The following is a 20,564-nucleotide window of genomic DNA, read 5'->3' on the forward strand; positions in this document are numbered from 1 at the left end:
GTGTAGTGTGTATATGTGTGTATGTGTAGATGTGTGTATGTGTGTATGTGTGTATGTGTGTATGTGTAGTGTGTATGTGTGTGCATGTGTAGCTGTGTATGTGTATATGTGTGTACTTGTAGATGTGTATGTGTGTATATGTGTAGCTGTGTATCTGTATGGTAGCTGTGTATGTGCGTGTAGCTGTGTGTGTATATCCATGTGTGTATGTATAGGTGTGTATGTTTGTACATATGTGTACATATACATACCTACACATCCACATGCATATGTGTGTAGCTGTGTACACGTGTGTGTAGGTGTGTGTCTAGCTGTGTGTGTAGCTGTGTATCTGTGTATAGCTGTGTACGTATGTGTGTCTGTGTTTATAAGTAGCTGTGTGTGTAACTGTATGTGTATATGTACATGTATGTGTGTATAGGTAGCTGTGTGTAGCTGTGTGTGTATTTAACTGAGTGTGTATCTCACACTAAAGCAGATCCTGTAGGAACCACACTTCTTTCTGGTGATGGGGATGAGAGGGAGTTGCATCTGCCTTCTGCCCCTAGCGAGTGGATGTAGGCCCAGTTGCTTGGGTGCGAGAGTTCACGTGCAGGTGTGACAGGTCTCAGCCAGGACAGTGGTTTTTGGACGTGGGTGGGGACCGGAGGCTGCCCCTGGTGCTGTGTGGACAGGGTGCTGTTCTGAACCACAGAGGAGCTTCGGAGCCCTCTGTCCTCTGCGGCGTTCAGTCCGCCTCCAGTTACTAGGCCGGGTGTAGACACAGAAGTAGAGCCTGTTCTTGGTGCCATTGGCCCCGGGTCCTGGCACTGCCCACCTTGGTGGGGAGGGTTTCTCCAGAGAGGGGCTGCGCCCCCAGCTCCGCGTCCAGCGGTGTTTTGCTGCCTCGTAACCTGCAGGTACTGGGAGCTTTGGCACCTGCTTTTCAGTCTCAGTGGACAGACTGGGATTTCCACTCCTGACTTGGGGAGAAAGAACAGGGTCTTTGCTTTGCATTGAGGCTGCGGTGGAGCACAGAGAGTTCAGAGATACCCAGGGTAGCAGCAGCCTGAGACCAGCAGCAGCTACCAACTGAACCAGGCTGTGCGGCCCAGGCCAGGCCCCCCGTGCGATTTCAGCTCCGGGTCACCTGGCCCCCATCGTCTCCCCTGGGCAGCTGGAGGCTCCAGGCCTTCCTGTGGATAGCTCCTGCCCCAAGGCTGCCCTGCTGACTGCACCCTCGACCCTGTGGCTCAGGCTGGCCTCTGGGGGTCCCCGGTCTCTGTGGTTCCAGTGAGGCAGCAGCTCCCAGATGCCACCTCCACACTGTGGGTGGGCCAGCCAGTGCTGAGAGGGAGCCACTCTCCACCTCTGTGTCCACCGTCCACTCCAAGCTCCCAGGCTGCCTCCACGTTTGGGCATGAGGGGATCTCGTTGCATCCGCTCCTCTTCCTAGCTGGGCCCTCCACAGCCAGTGTACCCCAAGGAGCAGCTTCTACCTCCCACCCACCCCCGCCGGCCAGGGGTCCTCATGCCATGGCCCGTGCCCATTTGCACAGGGACGCAGGGGGTCTCACACACAGGCAGGGTCCGCCCCCAGCTGCCATCGGTGTCACTCCACACACATAGGCTTCTGGGCGGTGCTGGAAGCTTCTGGCCCCTGAACGTTCCCCCCAGGCCCCGTTTCAGGGAAAGGAAAGGCAGGCGCAGGCTGCGGCCGTTTCCACGATCTGTCTCGCGAAAGGCAGGCGCAGGCTGCGGCTGTTTCCACGATCCACCTCGTAGCTGGGGCGTGCGGCTTGCCTTGCCTTGTCCTAGCAGAACACTCCTACCTTTAATGGTGACTGAAAAGTTGCCACGAGTTCCTGATCATTGTGGTAGGTGCTGCGTGAAGCTGAGACGTGCGTGAGCCACATCCCAGGGGGCTTTGAGCCCCCACCACGGCGGCGGCTGAGGGGAGGCTTGTTGTACTCGCACAGGAGGACACAGGGCTGCAGTGTTCACTCCAGGGCCTCTTATCATTGGGATCCGAGGAATTTTCCGAGAGGAAGTGCGAATTAACAATGATGAAAGGTTTGTGAGTGAGTGACAGGCACGTTCTATTGAGCACTGCATGGGGCATTGTGTGCCACCAGAGACGGGGGCAGAGGTCAAGAGCCCTCGAGGGCTGGGAGAGTTCGGAGGACAGAAGTCCTCAGAGCACAATGAAGCCAGACCCTGCAGCCGCCTTCCCATTCGCGGGCTTCCTTAGAATGCAGCATTGCAGGGACTGAGCTGTCCCAGGTAAAGGGGGGCCGTCACGGTGTGTGGACGCCCCTCGGCTCAGCCCTCTAAGAGACTCAGCAGCCAGGATGGGCTCAAGGCATGAGCCCTCAAAGGAGGTTAGGAAGGAGCGAGGGAGAAGAGATATGCTCGTGTGACGTCCTGGCCGAAGTGAGAACAATTGTATCAGATAATGAGCCATGTCCCATTGAGGGGTGCCCACAAGGACTCGGGGGAGGCCACGGAGCCCTGTACTGAGGAGACGCCCACAGGGAGCCTCGAGGGCCCAGCGTCCCGGGATCACTGGATGGTAAAGCCGCCCTGCCTGGCGTGGCTGGGCTTGGCCAAGACCCAGAAGCAGAAGTTCCGGAAGCTGGAGGCAGTGGCTGTGGGGGGCGCAAGGCGGCGGGGGACTGTCGCTGTTGAGAGACAAAGCTGCAGTTGTCGTAGGCTGTGTGCACCCTGGGCCTTCTCAGTGAGGACGTGGATGAGGGCGGCGAACCCACCAGGATCTGTTCTCCATAAAAAGCTGCCGTAAACTGAGTTAGCTTGAACAGCCCTATTTTACAGATTTATTCTTCAGTTAGTGGCTCAGAAGTTCCGAAAGGGCTCAGCCAGGTGGTTCTTCACTCCGCGGGGCACTGACTGTGTCCTCTGCTCAGCTGTGTCCTCATGGGGGCTGGGCTGGAAGGTCCTGGGGGCTGCAGTCCCGCACCTCCACCTCCCTGCCCTTTCACAAAGTCCACCCTCAACCCTGGGTACTGGGCCTCCTCAGAGCAGGTGGATGCAGGGTCGTGGGACCACCTGCCCAATGACTACAGGGCATGAGAGGGCAGCTGCAGTGTCCTGAGTCCCAAGCTCACTTCCGCTGAGTCCTGTGGGCACAACAGATCGCAAGGCCAGACCCGGGCTCGGGGGAGGGAAATGGACTCCGTCCGGCCAAGGCAGTGTGGCAGGGTCAGTGGCCGGCTCCAGCAGGCAGACCTGGAGCCCAGCCCGTGTGACTCCAAAGTCAGTGTTTGAATGGAGCTCTTTGGAATTGAATTGCTTAAAAGGTGCCAATGTCGGAGAAGCTAGACGATACCCACAAACAGCACAGTTAGGCAGGTTATTAGTGCACATGCATATATGGAATATTATGCAATATTTAAAATAATGGTTACATTGTTTAAAAGCATGGAAACGGTTTGTTCTCAGTGTCAGGAAGGAGGCAGGAGACAAGCTTCTCTATGCAGTATCACCTCAACAAGGTTAAAAAAGCCCATAGAAAAAGGCTTGGAAAGAAACATGTTGAATTGTCACAGTAGCTGTCCCATGGTGGCCAAAATAACGAGTGATTGTCTAAATTCACATCACTTTTGTGTACTTTCCAAATATTTTCTTCAAGCAGCACACATTTCTTTCAAATAAAAATTATGTAACGATGAAGAACATGCCTCAGTTTTAACTGAAATACTGGGTGCTGATGAAAACGGGCCGACATCTGTGGAACCCCCCGGGGGCATGGAGCCCTCGGCTAAGGGTCTGCCTCTGGTCTCTCCCCAGGTGGGCGGGGGCAGGACGGAAGCCCGGTTATCACCTTCCCTGACTACCCGGCCTTCAGCGAGATTCCGGACAAGGAGTTCCAGAATGTCATGACCTACCTCACCAGCATCCCCAGGTACGTGCGCTCAGAGCCCGGCAGACATTGTGGTTTGGGGCAGAGTCCCTGTGAGATTTCACCAGGGTGGGGTCCCTGCAACTATGGGATGAGGCAGAGTCCCTGTAAGATTTCCCTGTCATGGGGTCCCCGTGACTGTGGGTCGGGGCAGAGTCCCTGTGAGATTTCCCCATCATGGGGTCCCCGTGACTGTGGGTCGGGGCAGAGTCTCTGTGAGGTTTCACCAGGGTGGGGTCCCCGTGACCGTGGGACGGGGCAGAGTCTCTGTGAGGTTTCCCCATTATGGGGTCCCCGTGACTGTGGGACGGGGCAGAGTCCCTGTGAGATTTCCCCTTTGTGGGGTCCCCTTGACGGTGGGACGGGGCAGAGTCCCTGTGAAGTTTCTCCGTCGTGGGGTCCCTGCGACTATGGGATGGGGCAGAGTCTCTGTGAGGTTTCCCCATTGTGGGGTCCCTGTGACTTTGGGACAGGGCAGAGTCTCTGTGAGGTTCCACCATGGTGGGGTCCCCGTGACTGTGGGTCGGGGCAGAGTCCCTGTGAGGTTTCCCCGTTATGGGGTCCCCGTGACCGTGGGACGGGGCAGAGTCTCTGTGAGGTTCCACCAGGCTGGGGTCCCCGTGACTGTGGGACGGGGCAGAGTCTCTGTGAGTTTCCACCAGGCTGGGGTCCCCGTGACTGCAGGATGAATTAGGGTCTCTGGGAGCCATCGTTGAGTTCCCCGTGGCTTTGCTGAGGGGTTAGAGCTTCGTCAGCATCACGGCTCTGAGGAGCTCAGGAGTCTGCCTCGGATCTGATCTGGGGTCCGAATCCAGCTTTTTCGCTCCCGAGCTGCCGTTCTTTCCTGGAGCTCGGAGGCCCACCTGGAGGCCCAGTTGCTCAGCAGTCGGGATCTGACTTAGCCTGAGCGCTGCTGTGCTCCCTCGTATACCGTCACTGCGCATGCCTGTTCGATCAGCAGAGTTCTGTGGTGCGAGGGCTTCTGTGTTCTTAATGCCGAGGAGCCCGTCTGCACGGGGCCTGATGCTCATGGGAGTGGAGCCCGTCCACGTGGCCTCTCTGTGTCGTGGTCAGGCCCTGGGTGCGTGGCCGCTTCCTGCCCTTTCCAGGAGAGAACTGACCCCAGAGGTACCAGAAAATCCGGTTAACAAAAATGGTTCCCTCAGGCTGCAGTTTTTTGTTTTGTTCCAGGCAGAGCTGGGTCCCCGTCCTCTGAAAAGGTAGGGAGCCCAGTTCTGTGTCTCCCCAGCGGCCAGCAGGAGAGCAGCGTCAGGCCGGTGAGCTGCAGGCTGACTTGGGAGGGGTGCCTCGGGGGTCTCCCATCTGATGTGCTCATCCCAGCCTCCAGGAAGATGCTGAGAATGTCAGCCTCACACCAGACAGTGTAGTTGCTGCTTCCATTTGGGGTATAGTGAACACACACCAAGTAAAAACAGAAATATCCTTAAATATGGCATCTGTATCCCTCACATTACATAAGGTGGCAAAACACAGAGGAGATGTTTAACCGTCAGCATGAAAGTGCAGCCGTGGCCATTACCGTGAATGTTCTTCATTCTTCAGTCTTTAAAGACAACAGCGCACTGGGCCTGGTAACTGAGAGCTCAACGCGTCGGCCTGACCTGGAAAACAGCACATTGATCCCCTGATAAATATCACATAACCACCAGTTGGCAGCAGCCAGCCTCTGCAGTCATGCCTCAAGGAGAGGGAGAGCGGTGGGCACCTCTGTCCACTTGGCGGGTTGAGGTGGGAGCTGGCGGAGCGGGGAGCCTCACCGGTGGGCCTTTCGGGGGCAGGATGTCTTGGTGGGCAGAAAGAAGGGGGCTCGTGACTGACTATGGTCAAAGCCCTGGACATGGCGGTGTCCTGGTAGCCCCAAATCACTGTGTGTTGTGTTTGTGGTTTTGACCTCAGTCTCTTGTCTTTTGTGAGAATCTTGCACCCCCCATGCGCCAGGCTCTGCTGGCTGAGCTGAGTGCACGGAGGAGGGGCTGGGTCTCGGGCCGAGCGGCCGAGCTCCCTGAGGGGCTGATGGGACCGGCTTGGTGGGGCAAGGCTGCGATGCTGCAGATGGTTTCCACACATTCCTCCCTGGTTCTCAGCCACACTGTGGCAGGAAGGCAGTTATTGAGCCCATGTTATAGATGAGGCTTAATAACGCGGTGATGGCTGGAGAAAGGGGATGGCTGGGCAGGGGAGCGCCCGAAGGCTCAGACCACATGGCCGTACCCCGAGGATGTAGGCTCCAGGTGTGCTGTGGTCAGAGGGGTGTCCTGGGGAGGGTGGTCATCTCCAAGCCTCCAGGCCTTTGTCTGTCACCTGCACAGGAGGAAGGGCCTGTGTCCCAGGGGACGGCCGGCCTGACAGGTACATCCGCCCCCTGATGGCACCTCCTGGCATGGGGCTAAATGAGATTCTGTGGTGTCCACACTGAATGCTGACTGGTCAGACTCATGCTCAGAAATCAGGGCTGTTGTCAGTGCTTGCTACTTGGAGCCATGAGCTGGGGCACCTCCTGTTTGTTGAACCTTCCTGTCTCTTTTGTCTTAGAAACTTCATGGAGTCCCTTAGCTACCCACATCCCTTTTCTCAAGATTTTTCTAGAATCTGTGGAGTTCCTTAGCTACCCACATCCCTTTTCTCAAGATTTTTCTAGAATCTGCGGAGTTCCTTAGCTACCCACAACCCTTTTCTTGAGATTTGTCTAGAATCTGCAGCACTCAAAGGCCACCCATCAAGGCCATGAGTGTGGTAGGCGGCACGTGTTCATGTGTGCACGCCTCTGTTTATCTGATGTTCTGGAACCTTCCATGGCCTCCTTGCTGCTACTCCACTTGTCAGTCTGCTTCTCCTGAGATCCAGGAATCTCAGATGGGTCCAGACTCCTGCAGGACAAGACCCACTCAGCCACCTCTGTAGATTGCGCGTCTGTGAGTCGCACAGCCTGGTCTGGCTGAAGGTGGCCGGAGCGCAGGCCCAGTCCCCGCTGTGGACACGCGGGCCCCAGGTTGCTCAGAGGCAGCTCCATGGATCCCCACTGTTCACCTGTGTATGGAAACTCAGGTTTTCTGGTCACACTTAGATAATAAAAAGTGGAAGAGGCCTTTGTATCACCAAACGCTCTAAATCAGATCCTGGAAATGCCAGTTTCATTCAGCCGTGAGCAGTGCTGCTGACCGTGGAGCTGTTTCCCCCACCAGACTCAGTGTGGGTGTCCGAGTGTGTGGGGTCAGTGTGTGGTATGTGTAGTGTGAACGTGTGGCGTGTCTGAGTGTGTGGTGTGAGTGTGTGTAATGTGAGCCTGTGGTGTGTGTGGGGTGAGTGTGTGGTGTGTGTGGCGTGTGCGGGGTGTGTGTGGGGTATGTGTGGTGTGTGGTGTGTGGGGTGTGTGGTGTCTGTGTGGTGTGTGGTGTCTGTGAGCGTGAATGTATGCGTGCATTCTACCCACATTTCCTTTCTTCTTCCCTGTGTGGTGTGTGTGTAATGTGAGCATGTAGTGTGTGGGGTGAGTGTGGTGTGTGGTGTGTGTGGGGTGAGTGTGTGGTGTATGTGGTGTGTGTGTAATGTGAGCATGTGGCATGTGTGGGGTGAGTGTGGTGTGTGGTGTGTGTGGGGTGAGCACGTGGCGTGTGTGGGGTGTGTGGTGTGTGTGGGGTGAGCACGTGGCATGTGTGGGGTGAGTGTGTGGTGTGTGGTGTGTGGAGTATGTGTGGCGTGTGTGGGGTGAGTGTGAGGTGTGTGTGGTGTGTGTGTAATGTGAGCATGTGGCATGTGTGGGGTGAGTGGTGTGTGTGGTATGTGTGCACTATGTGAGGCATGTGTGGGGTGTGTGTGGGGGGTGTGTGGCGTGTGTGGGGTGTGTGTGAGCGCGAGTGTATGCGTGCATTCTACCCACGTTTCCTTTCTTCCCAGGTAGGTCTCATCAGTGTCAGACCCAATGCTCCCTTTCTATCTGGAAATAAAACTCTTTGATAACAAAACCCAACCTGTGTGAATTTGGGAGGACACCCGTGTGCCCTGATCAGAAGGACCCACAGAAGGGAAGCTGCGGGCCTGTAAGAGCCACCTGTCCCCTGGCTGTCCCGGCTTCCTGGGGTGCAGCAGCCGCGGCAGCTCCCCTGGATTTCTGTGAGCACGGGGGCTGCAGGCGTGCTGTGGGGACCCCGTGCCTCCAGGGTGTTGCCATTGAGGGTGTCCTTCCAAAGAGAGTGAACAATTCTTGACACATTTCTAAGGGAAATCTTCTTCCTAAGGGCATCTACGGGATGCCTTCTTGAGAAGTACAGAGTGTGTTAAAAACGTGGGGGTCAATCATGGCCTCTGCAGATACAACCAGGGTCCCCGCAAGCCTTGCAGGTGCAGCTTGGCGGAGGGGACCGTCCCAGAGGAAGTCTCTGCATCCCTGGCGAGCAAAATTGCCAGGCTAGTGACAAGGAGGAGACCTGCCCACGGCGCCCTGAGGGTGCTGTGTCCCCGGGAAGTACCCTCTGCAGGGGACCCTCTTCCCAAGATGGGGGTGGGGCTGCCCTCTGCTGGAGACACGGAGCATTGCGGCTCGGTCCCGGGACATCCCTGGGAGACCAAGAGAGGGAGGGGAGCTTGGACCTTTTCTTCCAGGAGAAGGTGGGCGAGACCCTGGCACAGGCGGTTCCCCAGCACGCAGTTTCCAGACAGCTGCACAGCCAGCACATTCTTTAAGTGGGAAAAAAGTGAAATTGACCAGGCCTGTTCTTTCACATGTCAATGCAAATTAAATGGACAAATCTCTCATGAAGGCTGCTTTTAAGGGGTTGCAACTGTTACATTCTAAACCAAGCATCACTTTTATCAATTTAGAAAGAATGTGGTATTCTAATTTTAACTTTCCTTCTGTTTTCATATGCAAATGCCAGGTGTCCCAATTTAAGCACCACATCTGACTATACTCATCATTTTTGGAATATTAGACTGAAATAGGTTTGCCCCGAATGGTTTGGGACACCTGTTAATATAAACCAAGTTTTTGGTCCTTGGAAAGATGACTCATCAGGGCAAAGGGGGTGACCTCGTGCTTTGCTGACTCAGGTGTCCGCCGATGCCTGATGTGTACCCTCAGGTGTCTGCCGACGCCCGGTGTGGACTCTCAGGTGTCCGCCGATGCAGGTGTGGGCCCTCGGGTCTCCGCCGACGCAGGTGTGGACCCTCGGGTGTCCGCCGACGCAGGTGTGGACCCTCGGGTGTCCGCCAACGCAGGTGTGGGCCCTCGTTCGTCAGAGGGCAGGTTCGGATCTCTGAAAACCCTATAGCCCTTCCTACTCCTAATGGAGCTCCATTTAACCAACATCGGCCAGGCCTTGATAGGAGCCAAGGTCTCAGAGAGGCGATAGAGACCAGCGACAAGCAGATTCCAGACCCTGTATGGCCCCCTTAGAGCCACATGGCCAGGGAGGAGATGCACAGGTAGACGGTCAGACCTGTGTGTCCAGGCACTGCTTGTTGAGAAGTCTCAGTGGTCAGCGCACACTGGGAACACAACAGCAAATAAACAGAGAAAATTGTGGTGCCGAGACAATATGTCAGCTATGGAGGGCGTACAGGGCAGCAGGGCTGTGGGAAAACAATGTGAGAAAGAAAGAGAGACAGAGAGACAGATACAGACAGAGAGAGACAGAGACAGAGAGAGAGACAGAGTGACAGAGACAGAGAGACAGAGACAGAGAGAGACAGAGAGAAGAGACAGAGAGTGACAGAGATAGAGACAGAGACACGGAGACACAGAGATAAAGAGAGCACGAGGGAGGCAGAGGGCAGGGGCGGCAGCATCACTGCAGACAAGGAACTTAATGTAAACTGGGAGGCATTCGTCACAGAGACCCCAGGAGGGAGCCAGCGGCATCTTTGGGGGCAGCAAACGCACCAGGGGGCAGGACAGAGTGCCGGGGAGTCGGGGGCTTTAGGGACAGAGTCTGGGAGGTGAGACAGGGTCTGTGGAGCCTTTTCTGAGGGGCTGTGTTTTCTGTGAAGTGGGTGCCAAAGAGTTCATGAGCTGCCAGAATGCAGGGTGGAGGGAGAATGCAGGGTGGAGGGAGAATGCAGGGTGGAGGGAGAATGCGGGGTGGAGGGAGGAGCTGGGAGATGGGGAGGAGGGTGGCGGCCCTCAGAGAAGGGACGAGGTGGGAAGCCTGGAGCTTGCTGGAGGAGCGGTGTGGAAGGAATTCACTGAAGCTGATGATGACGCTTACTTTCCATGGGCCTGGCTCAAAGCTCCCAGCTCCTTGGGAGGTAGGGACTCTATCTACCAGCCAGCTTGCCGGGACAGGGGTCACATTCAGCCCATAAGAGGCATGTACACATACAGATGCACACAGGCACCTACACAGGCTTGCACATGCCACACACACACACACACACACACAGATGCATGCAGACACGCAGGCACTCATGCACTTACATACACAGATGTGCATGTCTATAACCACACACGTGCACACACACACACACATGCAAGTGCATGCATACCCCCCCACAGACCTGCACACGTACACACCACATGCATGCACAGTTTGTGTGGACTGTATGGGGAGGGTGCGTGTGGGACGCAACAGAAACACGAATGTAATCATTAGGCTCCCAGTCAAGAGGAGAGTCCTCCTATCTCGCTGATTCTAAGATGAGCACCTGGAGCCAGCTTGGTTTGTTGTCCCCCTGCGGTGACCTGAGCACCCTGTCCTGCTGTCTGAGCTGGAGGGCAGCTGGACCCCAGCCCTTGGAAGAGCCCCAGTTCTCACTGTGGGTTTGATTTCCTATTGAACTTTGAATTGGCTTTTGAATATAAGGACAGGAAGTGTCTGTGAGTGTGTGTGAGCGTGCTAAACAATTTAATACGTGTGCATTAAAAAGTGAAGCTTCTGCTTCACCTCCTGCTTCCCTCCCCCACAGCTAACTGTGGAGCTGCATTGGGGTGACACCCAGGCTGTTCATCCACGTGTGGTGGGACAGCACAGGACATGCCGCCTCGCAGCTTGCTGCTTCTGTTCAGCGGTGTGTCGTGGCGCCCTTCTACCTTGGCGCCATTTGCTGCTGCCTTTCATTTTATATATATTTTTTCATGTTTTGAGACAGGGTCTTGCTCTGTCACCCAGGCTGGAGTGCAGTGGCAGGATCTCAGCTCACTGCCACCTCAACCTCCTGGGCCCAAGGTGATCCTCCTGCCTCAGTCTCCTGAGTAGCTGGGACTGCAGGCATGAGCCACCACACCCAGCTAATTTGGGTATTTTCTGTAGAAATGGAGTCTCGCCATGTTACCCAGGCTGATCTAGAATTCTTGGGTTCGAGTGATCCACCCACCTTGGCCTCCGAAGTGCTGGGATTACAGATGTGAGCCACCGCGCCCGCCTGTGCCTTCCTTTTAAAGGCTTCCTGGCCCCTGTGATGTAAGCGGACCCGGGGACCCGGTGTGCTCACTTGGGCTGGCCCCCGTGACATGAGTGGACCCCGTGACGTGAGTGGCCCCCGTGACGTGAGTGGACCCGGTGTGCTCACTTGGGCTGGCCCCCGTGACGTGAGTGGCCCCCATGACGTTAGTGGACCCCGTGGCGTGAGTGGCCCCCGTGACGTGAGTGGCCCCCGTGTGCTCGCTTGGGCCTGTTTGCGGGCATTTCGTGGTCCCCACTGTTTCCCTGTTAGGGTCACTGCTGTAAAGGGTCGCCCCGCCATGGTGTTCTGTCTGTGAGATTGTGCCCTGTTTCTGGCAGTTCTCAAATGCTCCAGCTGGGTGATTTTCCCCCCCCACCCCCACCCCAACGGAGTTGGCAGTTTCAGGGCCGCCCTTGTCTGCCATCCCTGGCTGGCCTGAGGCTGTGCTGGCCCCGGTCGCCCTGCATGGTCTGAAGCCCTGAGTGGAAGCTCTGCCACCCACAGCCAGCCTCGTTAGGAGGAACCGGGAGACATCGCGCGGCCCAGGTGTCTGCGTGCTGCGCTGGGTGGGAAGCCACCTCTCAGGTGTGTTTCCCGTCTCCACATCTGCATTTTGTTCATGGAGTCTGCTGCTTCTGAGCACTGGGGACACGTCGCGGAGGCCCTGCCATTCCTTCCTCCGGGTTCTGCACGCACCGCGGTGACCACCTCCCCCGAGGTCCTCTCCCCGCACCTTCCCAAAACGTGTTCTCCAGGTCCTTTTCTGTTACTGCTGTTGAATTCAACAGCTACTGACCACCTGTGGCCATTTAAATGTAAAATGAAAGCAAAATAAAATTAAAAATCCAGCCCATGGCAGGCAGGGCTGCCTCTATTTTTTTTTTTTTTTTTTTTTTTTTTGGAGATGCGTCTGGCTCTGTCACCCAGGCTGGAGTGCGGTGGCGCGATCTTGGCTCACTGCAGCCTCAACCTCCCCAGCTCAGGTGATCCTCCCACCTCAGCCTCCCGAGTAGCTGGGATGACAGGCGCATGCCACCACGCCCGGCTAATTTTTGTATTTTTTGTAGAGATGGGGTTTCACCATGTTGCCGAGGTTGGTCTCGAACTCCTGGGCTCAAATGATCCACCTGCCTCGGCCTCCCAAAGTGCTGGGATTACTGGTGTGAGCCACCATGCCTGGCCAGGCAGCCTCATTTTCATTCACACATGACCAATGGCTGCTTATTGGGCTGCACGATGGTTATGCTGGCTCCGTCCTGGAGGAGTGAGTGCCCTCACCCTCACCCTCGCCCTCGCCCTGGTCTCACCCTCGCCCTGGTCTCACCCGCGCCCTCGCCCTGGTCTCACCGGCATGAGCAGAAAGACAAGGCCCGGGGTTGCAGTGTCTGTGCTCAGGGTCCAGGACACAGCTCAGGACCGACCTTCCTTGGGGAGTGACAGTCCCCGGAGGTTAGGGGCTGCTGTGGCCAAAGAGCCACAGATCGGAGGTGAGGAAGGCCTGCCTGAGGCAAGGCAGGCCCGCAGTCCCGGGCAGTGGCATCAGGGTGGGCGCCCTGATAGCAAGGGACCTATGGCGCCCACACCGGAGGGCGGGAAAAGGAGGAAGAGCATGGCCCCCGTGAAGCCCCTCGGGAGGAAGGGTTCCTGTCCACGTTCAGCACCCCCGTGCAGACCTCACCATTCCCGACGGGAACACTTGCGATATTCACTTCCAACCACACGAGGGCGCAGTTGGGCAACCGCAGCTTTTGGAAAAATGTTGAAACTGGGGCGGCTTCTCTGGGTGACTCTGACGCTCTCATTGCTTCACGTTTAATTTTTGTGTCCTGCTATAACTACCATGTAGTGCACTTATGAATCGTGCATATTTTACTCTAAGGCCTGTCTGTAAACCCTAATAAATGACCCTACTCAGGTAAGACGTCCTGACAGTGAGGTTTTTAATATTTACAAGCCACAGAATTATTTCCTGCAGCCACAGAGACTTCCTTGGCGGGAAACCAGGTCCTCTGACCTCACCCGGCTCTGCAGTCTGTTTTGCCGTTTTCCGCCTCAAACCCCCTCTGCGGTGTGCAGCTCTGGGTGTCTGATCCCTCAGGGGTCCTGTCTCCCCTCCTCCGGCCCCCTCCCTGGCTCCTTCGCCTGCTGCCTTTTTCTTCCATGGGGATGCGGTTCCAGTGTCCCCCAGGACAGCTTCGTGGCCAGCCGCCTCTGTGGATTCGGGTGGGCACAGGTCCTGCAGGGAGCTCCTGTGTTATCTGCCCTCCGCGCGAAGCTCCTTGGAGGATGGCGATTTTAAGGTCTTACTGTGGTGTGAGCGATCAGAGACCCCAGTGCTTACCAGGTAGGCTCTGGGCTCAGACCCCAGCGCCCCACTTGTTAGCTGTTTGACCCTGGATATGTCATTCACTTCTGTGTTCCTCAGTTTCTGCACGTTTAAAATGGCAGAGGCCCCTTCGGTAGTGAGTTTGTGTGACGGGCGATGGGGCCTTCCTCTCTGGTACAGCAGGGGCCTGAGGGATGTTTGGCCTCAGCAGGTGGAGGATCCTCTCCGTGGTACAGCAGGGTCCTGAGGGATGTTTGGCCTCAGCAGGTGGAGGATGGCTGCAGGTCAGGATTTTGCATCACAAACAACACTGCTGCGGTCACATTAGTGGATTTTGTTATTATAGAGGACACTTGTGTCTATAATTCCAAGGACCCATTCTCCATGCCCAGAGGCACCTCAGTCCCACAGACCCCAGCCTGATTCTGGGTTCGCAGTTGGCCAGTGTTGCAGAAGCTCACAGAGGAGTCTTTGGAAATGAGAATGACGCCACCATTCTCTTTTAATTGTGTCATAGGTCTTCCTTCCTTTTATACATAAGTTAACTGAGGCTGGTTTGCTTTCCACAGCCAGAGTTCTAAGACAATTTTAAGTAACACTTTTCTTTCACCATTTCTTTATGAATGCGTTGGGTTTTAGGGATCACAGATGTGCTTGGGCAACCAAGGCCGCCTGTGTCTCTGTGCTCTGGGGGGCTTTTCCTACGAGCTTTGCGTGAGATGCCAGCTGCCCACAGGCAACTGGGCACGGAGGGCAGGAGAATAAAGCAGGCCAGGGCATCAGGTGGGGCTGATTCCATGGAGGGCAACAGCAGTGGTGGGGGCAGGTACGGGGTGGGTGAGCGCCAGCAGCCACCCACAGAAGGACGCGCTGTCCCAGCCCCGCATCCCCAGGAGTGCGTGTGTCGCAGGCGACCCTGTCCTCTCACCCAGGAGCCCTCTGAGCTCGCGCCTTTCTTCTTCAGGTGTCTGCGATATCGTGCTCCCCTTGTGTTCCTCCTGCCTCCTGGCTGCTGCCAGTGGGTGGCCCCCCAACTCCTCCACCAGACCCTGACTCTCAGAGGACCCCCAGCCTCTATTTGTGTTATTCCTATCCAGTCCATGGGGTTCAGATACCAAGTGGAACTTTTAACAACCATGAACTCCTAGGCCTCACTCTCAAATCATCACATCAGAATATCCAGGAGTGGCCCGAGAAGACCTGTGTTGTAGCAAGCTCCCGGATGTTTCTCTTGCATCCATCTGGCACTGGTCTGCACACTGGTGTTTGGAACCCCCAGACTTGAACTTAGTGCCATGCGGTCCAGCGGCCCTCCTGTCCATCTCAGTGCAGAGAGGGGCTGGGGGAGGTGCAAACGTGTCATCCTAGAAGAATTCCTCTCAACTAACAGCCTGCCGTGTTCTTGGCATCTGTGCACAGTGGAGCCCCACAGGCTGGTTCAACCCTTGGCTTGCATCCTAAGCTCTGTGTGCTGTTAGGATGATGATAATGACCACGATAGAAAGCACCTTGCTGAGCCCCTAGGAGTAGAAGGTGGAGGGCAGGCCAGGGCAGAGTTGAGCTAGACAGAGTGAAGAACACAAGTTCTGGGGAAGCAGGGAATTGTAACCAAAGATGAAACCACCCCTGCCCAGCGGCACCATTTGTAGGGACCTTGGAGAGTTGGTTGAACATCTGCAGAGCATGGGGTCGGAGACTCAGGTCAGACTAAACTGGTTCAGAGCCAGGATACCCCTTTCGACCTGGGTTACATTTGTCATCATTCATGTAAATGTTTCTGTTACATGGAAACAGGTTCAAAACCCACTACCTACTTCCATTCTGGCTCTAATAGAGTATCTTGTAGCCAACTGATATTTCCACCAAGAGCAACTGTAAAACCTGGGTAAAATTTTGTTTAAAAATATGTTTGAGGAATTGAGAGGCTGCAGAGGCAGCCAGGACTTGGGGAGCCAGGTTCTGGAATTTTACAGAGGTGAGCCCCACTTTCTGCATTTCATGGTGAAGTGTTGAACGCTTTGCCCCTGAGGTCAGGAACACTGTTCTCATTTCTATTCAGGATTGTGCTTGGAGGTACCAGGCAGACAACAAGACAAGAAAAGAAAAGTCTTAAGGATTGAAACAGTAAGAAACACAGGTATCATTCATTATTTGTAGACAATGTGGTTGTATATGAAGAAAATCCAAATTAAGTAACAGTCAAAGTCTTAAGCTGAGTAAGTAATTTAGCAAGATCAATGGCCAGGGGTCAATATACTAAACTTAATTGTATTTTAGTATTTTTATATATATCAATGATGTACAATTGGAAAATGAAATTTATAGATATCACTTATAATCACATCAAAATTGAGTACATAGGAATAAAATCATATCTATTAAAAGACGTGCAAGACTTCTAAGCAGAAAACTGCAAAATGTTATTGAAAGTAATTAAAGTGGCCAGGCACAGTGGCTCATGCCTGTAATCCCAGCACTTTGGGAGGCCGAGGTGGGCAGATCACAAGGTCAGGAGATAGAGATCATCCTGGCTAACATGGTGAAACCCTGTCTCTACTAAAAATACAAAAAATTAGCGGGGTGTGGTGGTGGGCACCTGTAGTCCCAGCTACTCGGGAGGCTGAGGCAGGAGAATGGCCTGAACCCGGAAGGCAGAGCTTGCAGTGAGCTGATATCGCACCACTGCACTCCAGCCTGGGTGACAGAGCGAGCCTCCATCTCAAAAAAAAAAAAAAAAAAAAAGAAATTAAAGTAGCATGAATAAATGGAAGAATATTTTAGCTCACAGATTAGAAGACAATTAGTATTATAACAATGTTAATTCTCTCTAAATAAACATATAGATCGAATGCAGTTCCCAAATAAAATTCTAGCAGGTTTTTCTTTATTTAGGTGTGAACATTGGCAGGCTGCCTTTACATTTTATATGAAAATGCAAGGGGTGAGGAATAGTCACCCAACTTTGAAGAAAAAAGTTGAAAGCTGATACTGCCAAATATTAAGACATTATTAAAGTGACAGTGATTAACACAGATGGTGTAAACAGAAGAGCAGCAGCACAGAATATCAAATCCAGACAGACCACACATCTGCAGTCTCCTGATGTATTTACTGATTTATTGATTTATTTTTGAGGCAGAGTCTCGCTGTGTCGCCCAGGCTGGAGTGCAATGGTGCTATCTCGGCTCACTGCAAGCTCCGCCTCCCGGGTTCACGCCATTCTCCTGCCTTAGCCTCCCACGTAGCTGGGACTATAGGTGCCTGCCACCATGCCCCACTCATTTTTTTTTGTATTTTTAGTAGAGACGGGGTTTCACTGTGTTAGCCTGGATGGTCTCGATCTCCTGACCTCGTGATCCGCCCTCCTCAGCCTCCCAAAGTGCTAGGATTACAGGCGTGAGCCACCACACCCGGCCATTGCAGTCTCTCGATTTATTTCTTAAGTGATACTGTAGCACAGAGGGGGATGGACGTCCTCAGTAAGAGGAGTGGATGTGATTGGCTGTCTGTGTGGGAAATTATGAACGCTGATACCTGCCTCACACCATATACAAAAGTTAATTCCAAATAGATCACAGGTGTAAATGTGAACTCTAAAGTAATATAGTCTCTATTCTTGACAAACATAGGAAAATGCCTATCTCAGAGTAAGAAAAGATTTCTTACGCAAGGTTTAAAAAGCAGTTATCAAAAAAGCAATTATCAGAAAGGAAAAGGTCAGTAAGTTGGGCTACGTTAAAGTTAAGTTACTCTTTTCATCAAAATGAACCATGAAGGGATCGACACGGAAAGCCACAGTGTGGAAGCAGATGTTTGCAATATGCACATCCAATAAGAAACTTGTTTCTAGCTTATACAGAGAACTACACACCAACAAGATAAAGGAGAATCTAGTAGAAAAACAACCAAAAGATGTGAACAGGCATATCATAAAAGAGGATAGCCACTAAACACAGAAGGCTTCCTGCCTCTGGGAAATGCCAATTAAAGCCATATCAGGACGCCACTCTGTACCCACAAGAATGGCTAAAATTCTACTGACAGACAGTATCCAGTGCTGACAAAACCATGGAGCAACCAGAAGTCACGTGCATTTCTGGCAGGTGTATATTTGTCCACATCTACATAATTACAGCAATTCCTAAGAATATGTCCAAATGTCCAACGGGAGTGTGTATTGTGTGCACTAGAAGACATGTATAAGAAGCCCATTGTCTTATGTTCAGTTTAGCCCCAAACTGGAAACAACCCAAATGTCCATTAAGAGTAGAATTTATTAATAAATCATATTTCATCATATATGTATACCATAACCCAGCAACAAGAATGAACAGACACCATACTGCAACAACATGGGTGAATCCCACAATGTTGAAAGAAGCCGGGCAGCAAAAAAGCACATATTGTATATTTTTATTTGGACAGAATTCAACGGCAGGCAAAACTAATTTATGGTGACAGGAGTCGGGATGGGGCACCCTGGATGGTGGGAACGGCCTCTCCGTCTGGGCACTCGCTGCCGTCACTCACACTCTGTGCTTCTGCATAATGTGCATTATAATTGGACAAAGTATTCACATAAAGAAAGGTGTCCTCCAAGGAAAAGAACTTAGGTGCCACCTACTCTATCCCAGATGGGCCAAGGTAACCGAGTTGCATTGTGCAGGGAGGGCCTTCCTGTGTGTGTGTGTGTGTGTGTGTGTGTGTGTGTGTGTGTGTGTGTGTGTTTTCTTTTCCTGAGGACACAGCCACCCTGCTGTGCAGGGACCTTTCTCCCAGACTCCTCTTCCCGTCTTGGGTGCAGGTTGACGTTTGAGAAGCAAAGACACCAAGGGTCCCCTTCCTCCCACCCAGGCCTCACGTCCCCTCAGCCCCTCCTGGCCACCCACTGTTGATTCCTAAGGTCTGCCGCCCTCTGCAAGCACTGCTCCTCCCGTGTCCTGGCCTCCACCTGCCCCTGCCCTGGGACAAAGCATCCTCCTCGCCCCCACCATGTCCACGCAGCAGAGGCAGATGGCCAGGCACTGGGGGAACGTGGTGCTGGGGCCTCCCCGCCCCACTGGTAGAGAGGAGCCAGCCTCTGCTTGCAGACCATCCCTCACGCTCTGCTCCTGTCCAGTGAGCTGTGGTTGCACCTGCAGGCCAGTGGGCTGTCTGCCCACATGGGTGGGGGACCATGGGGCTCCCAAGGTCACGAGCCCTGAGCGGTTTGGGTCTCTGTCACAGAAGACGCAGCCAGTTGGAACATTCCTGAAACTTTATGAGACCGCTGGGCCTTTTTTACTTATTTGGGCCAAAAGTGAGCTCATTGGCCTCAAACTCAGCTGCTGGGAAACTGGCCAGGGCAGCCCCTCCAAGGCCAACTGTTGCAGAGTTGGCAGCTGATGGGGCATCTATGGGCTGTGTTTGTGCCCTGGGTGCGAGGGACATTTCTGGGGTGGCTGCCAGCTTGAGTTATTCTACCCCAACTCCTCCGGCACCATCACCTTCATCCCTCTGGTGACTCTGGGGACTGTTTCCTGCTGAAACTGGGCAGAAGCCACACCACCCTCTCCCTCAGACACAGGCCACAGATGTGGGCATAGATCCGAGCTCCGTGAGCCTTGGGTCCTCACTCCTGTGAGCAGATCCAGGTCCTGCCTCACGGTTTTGGGCAGTGCAGCCTCGGGAATGCCATGGGCCATGGGGGGGCGGGGAATCACGTGGCCCTGCCCTCGTGACCACAGTCAGCATGGGGGATCATGTGGCCCTGCCCCCGTGACCACAGTCAGTATGGGGGATCACGTGGCCCTGCCCTTGTGACCACAGTCAGTATGGGTAGAGGAGCCTCAGGAATGCCGTGGACCGTGGTGGGGGATCACGTGGCCATGCCCTCATGACCACAGTCAGTAAGGGGGATCACGTGGCCCTGCCCCCGTGACCACAGTCAGTATGGGGGAATCACATGGCCCTGCCCCCGTGACCACAGTCAGTATCGGGGATCACGTGGCCCTGCCCCCATGACCACAGTCAGTATGGGGGATCACATGGCCCTGCCCCCATGACCACAGTCAGTATGGGGGATCACGTGGCCCTGCCCTCGTGACCACAGTATGGGGGATCACGTGGCCCTGCCCTCGTGACCACAGTCAGTATGGGTAGAGGAGGTGCCAGGGGCTCTTTACATCCTCACGTCAGAGGCTTTTTTAGTCCAGGCTTTGCACCTTCTGAGTCAGTGTTCCCAAAATGTGGTAGGAGAGGAGACATGGGGCTGAGGGGGTGTGGATGAGCATCCACCTGGGCCCTGCATAGGGGGCAAGGTCGTGGTGGGGGCTGCGCAGGGCAGGAGGCTGAGTGCTGGTGTGTGGGCGTCTGGGGTCAGGTCCCTGCTTGGTGGGAACATTAGGAGGCCGCCAGGGTGGACGTGGCCTTAGGGGCAGCACACGTGGTGTCTGAGCCAGGTTCCCCTGTCTGTGCTCACAGCTATGTGACTTTGGGCAAGTGACCAAAGCTCTCTGTGCCTGGAGAGGATCATAGCACCAGCCTCATGGGATGGTCGCTGGAGCTTGATGAATAGCTGTAGGGCTGTTGGCACAGCGCCTGGTCCGTAGCACAGCTGAGGATAGTCTCTAACCCTGAAGAAGCATGCCTCCTGCCTGCACCCCGTTCCCACACACGCCCTGTGCCCGCACCGCGTTCCCACGCGCGCCCTGGTCCCGCACCGCGTTCCCACATGTGCCCCATGCCCGCACCCACGGTGGTGAGCATGGCTGGGGCAGGAGGAACCAGCGCTGTCGTCCTGCCCAGGACCCACACCTTCTGCAGCTGAGCGACAGTGACTGCCCCGTTAACACCACCTGGAAACCAGTCCGTCCTTCTCGTTGAGAAACTGATTTTCTAGTATGCATTTTTTGAATCGAATAAATTTATGACACCTTATATTTCACTTGCAATTTTGACTTC

At 54.4% G+C, this 20,564-nt stretch overlaps 1 protein-coding gene across 20 annotated transcripts in view; it reads left to right on the forward strand.

Moving 5' to 3' along the window:
- Positions 1–20,564, forward strand: part of MCF2L (MCF.2 cell line derived transforming sequence like) — a 211,958-nt gene that overhangs the window by 134,527 nt on the left and 56,867 nt on the right. For all 20 annotated transcript variants that reach the window (XM_055360210.2, XM_055360224.2, XM_055360212.2 and 17 more), the window contains one exon: positions 3,787–3,901. In XM_055360210.2, the coding sequence (XP_055216185.2) occupies positions 3,787–3,901 (115 nt within the window). The remainder of the gene's footprint in view (positions 1–3,786; positions 3,902–20,564) is intronic.

Source organism: Gorilla gorilla, chromosome 14 (genome assembly GCF_029281585.2).
Source record: "Gorilla gorilla gorilla isolate KB3781 chromosome 14, NHGRI_mGorGor1-v2.1_pri, whole genome shotgun sequence".
Taxonomy (NCBI): domain Eukaryota; kingdom Metazoa; phylum Chordata; class Mammalia; order Primates; family Hominidae; genus Gorilla; species Gorilla gorilla.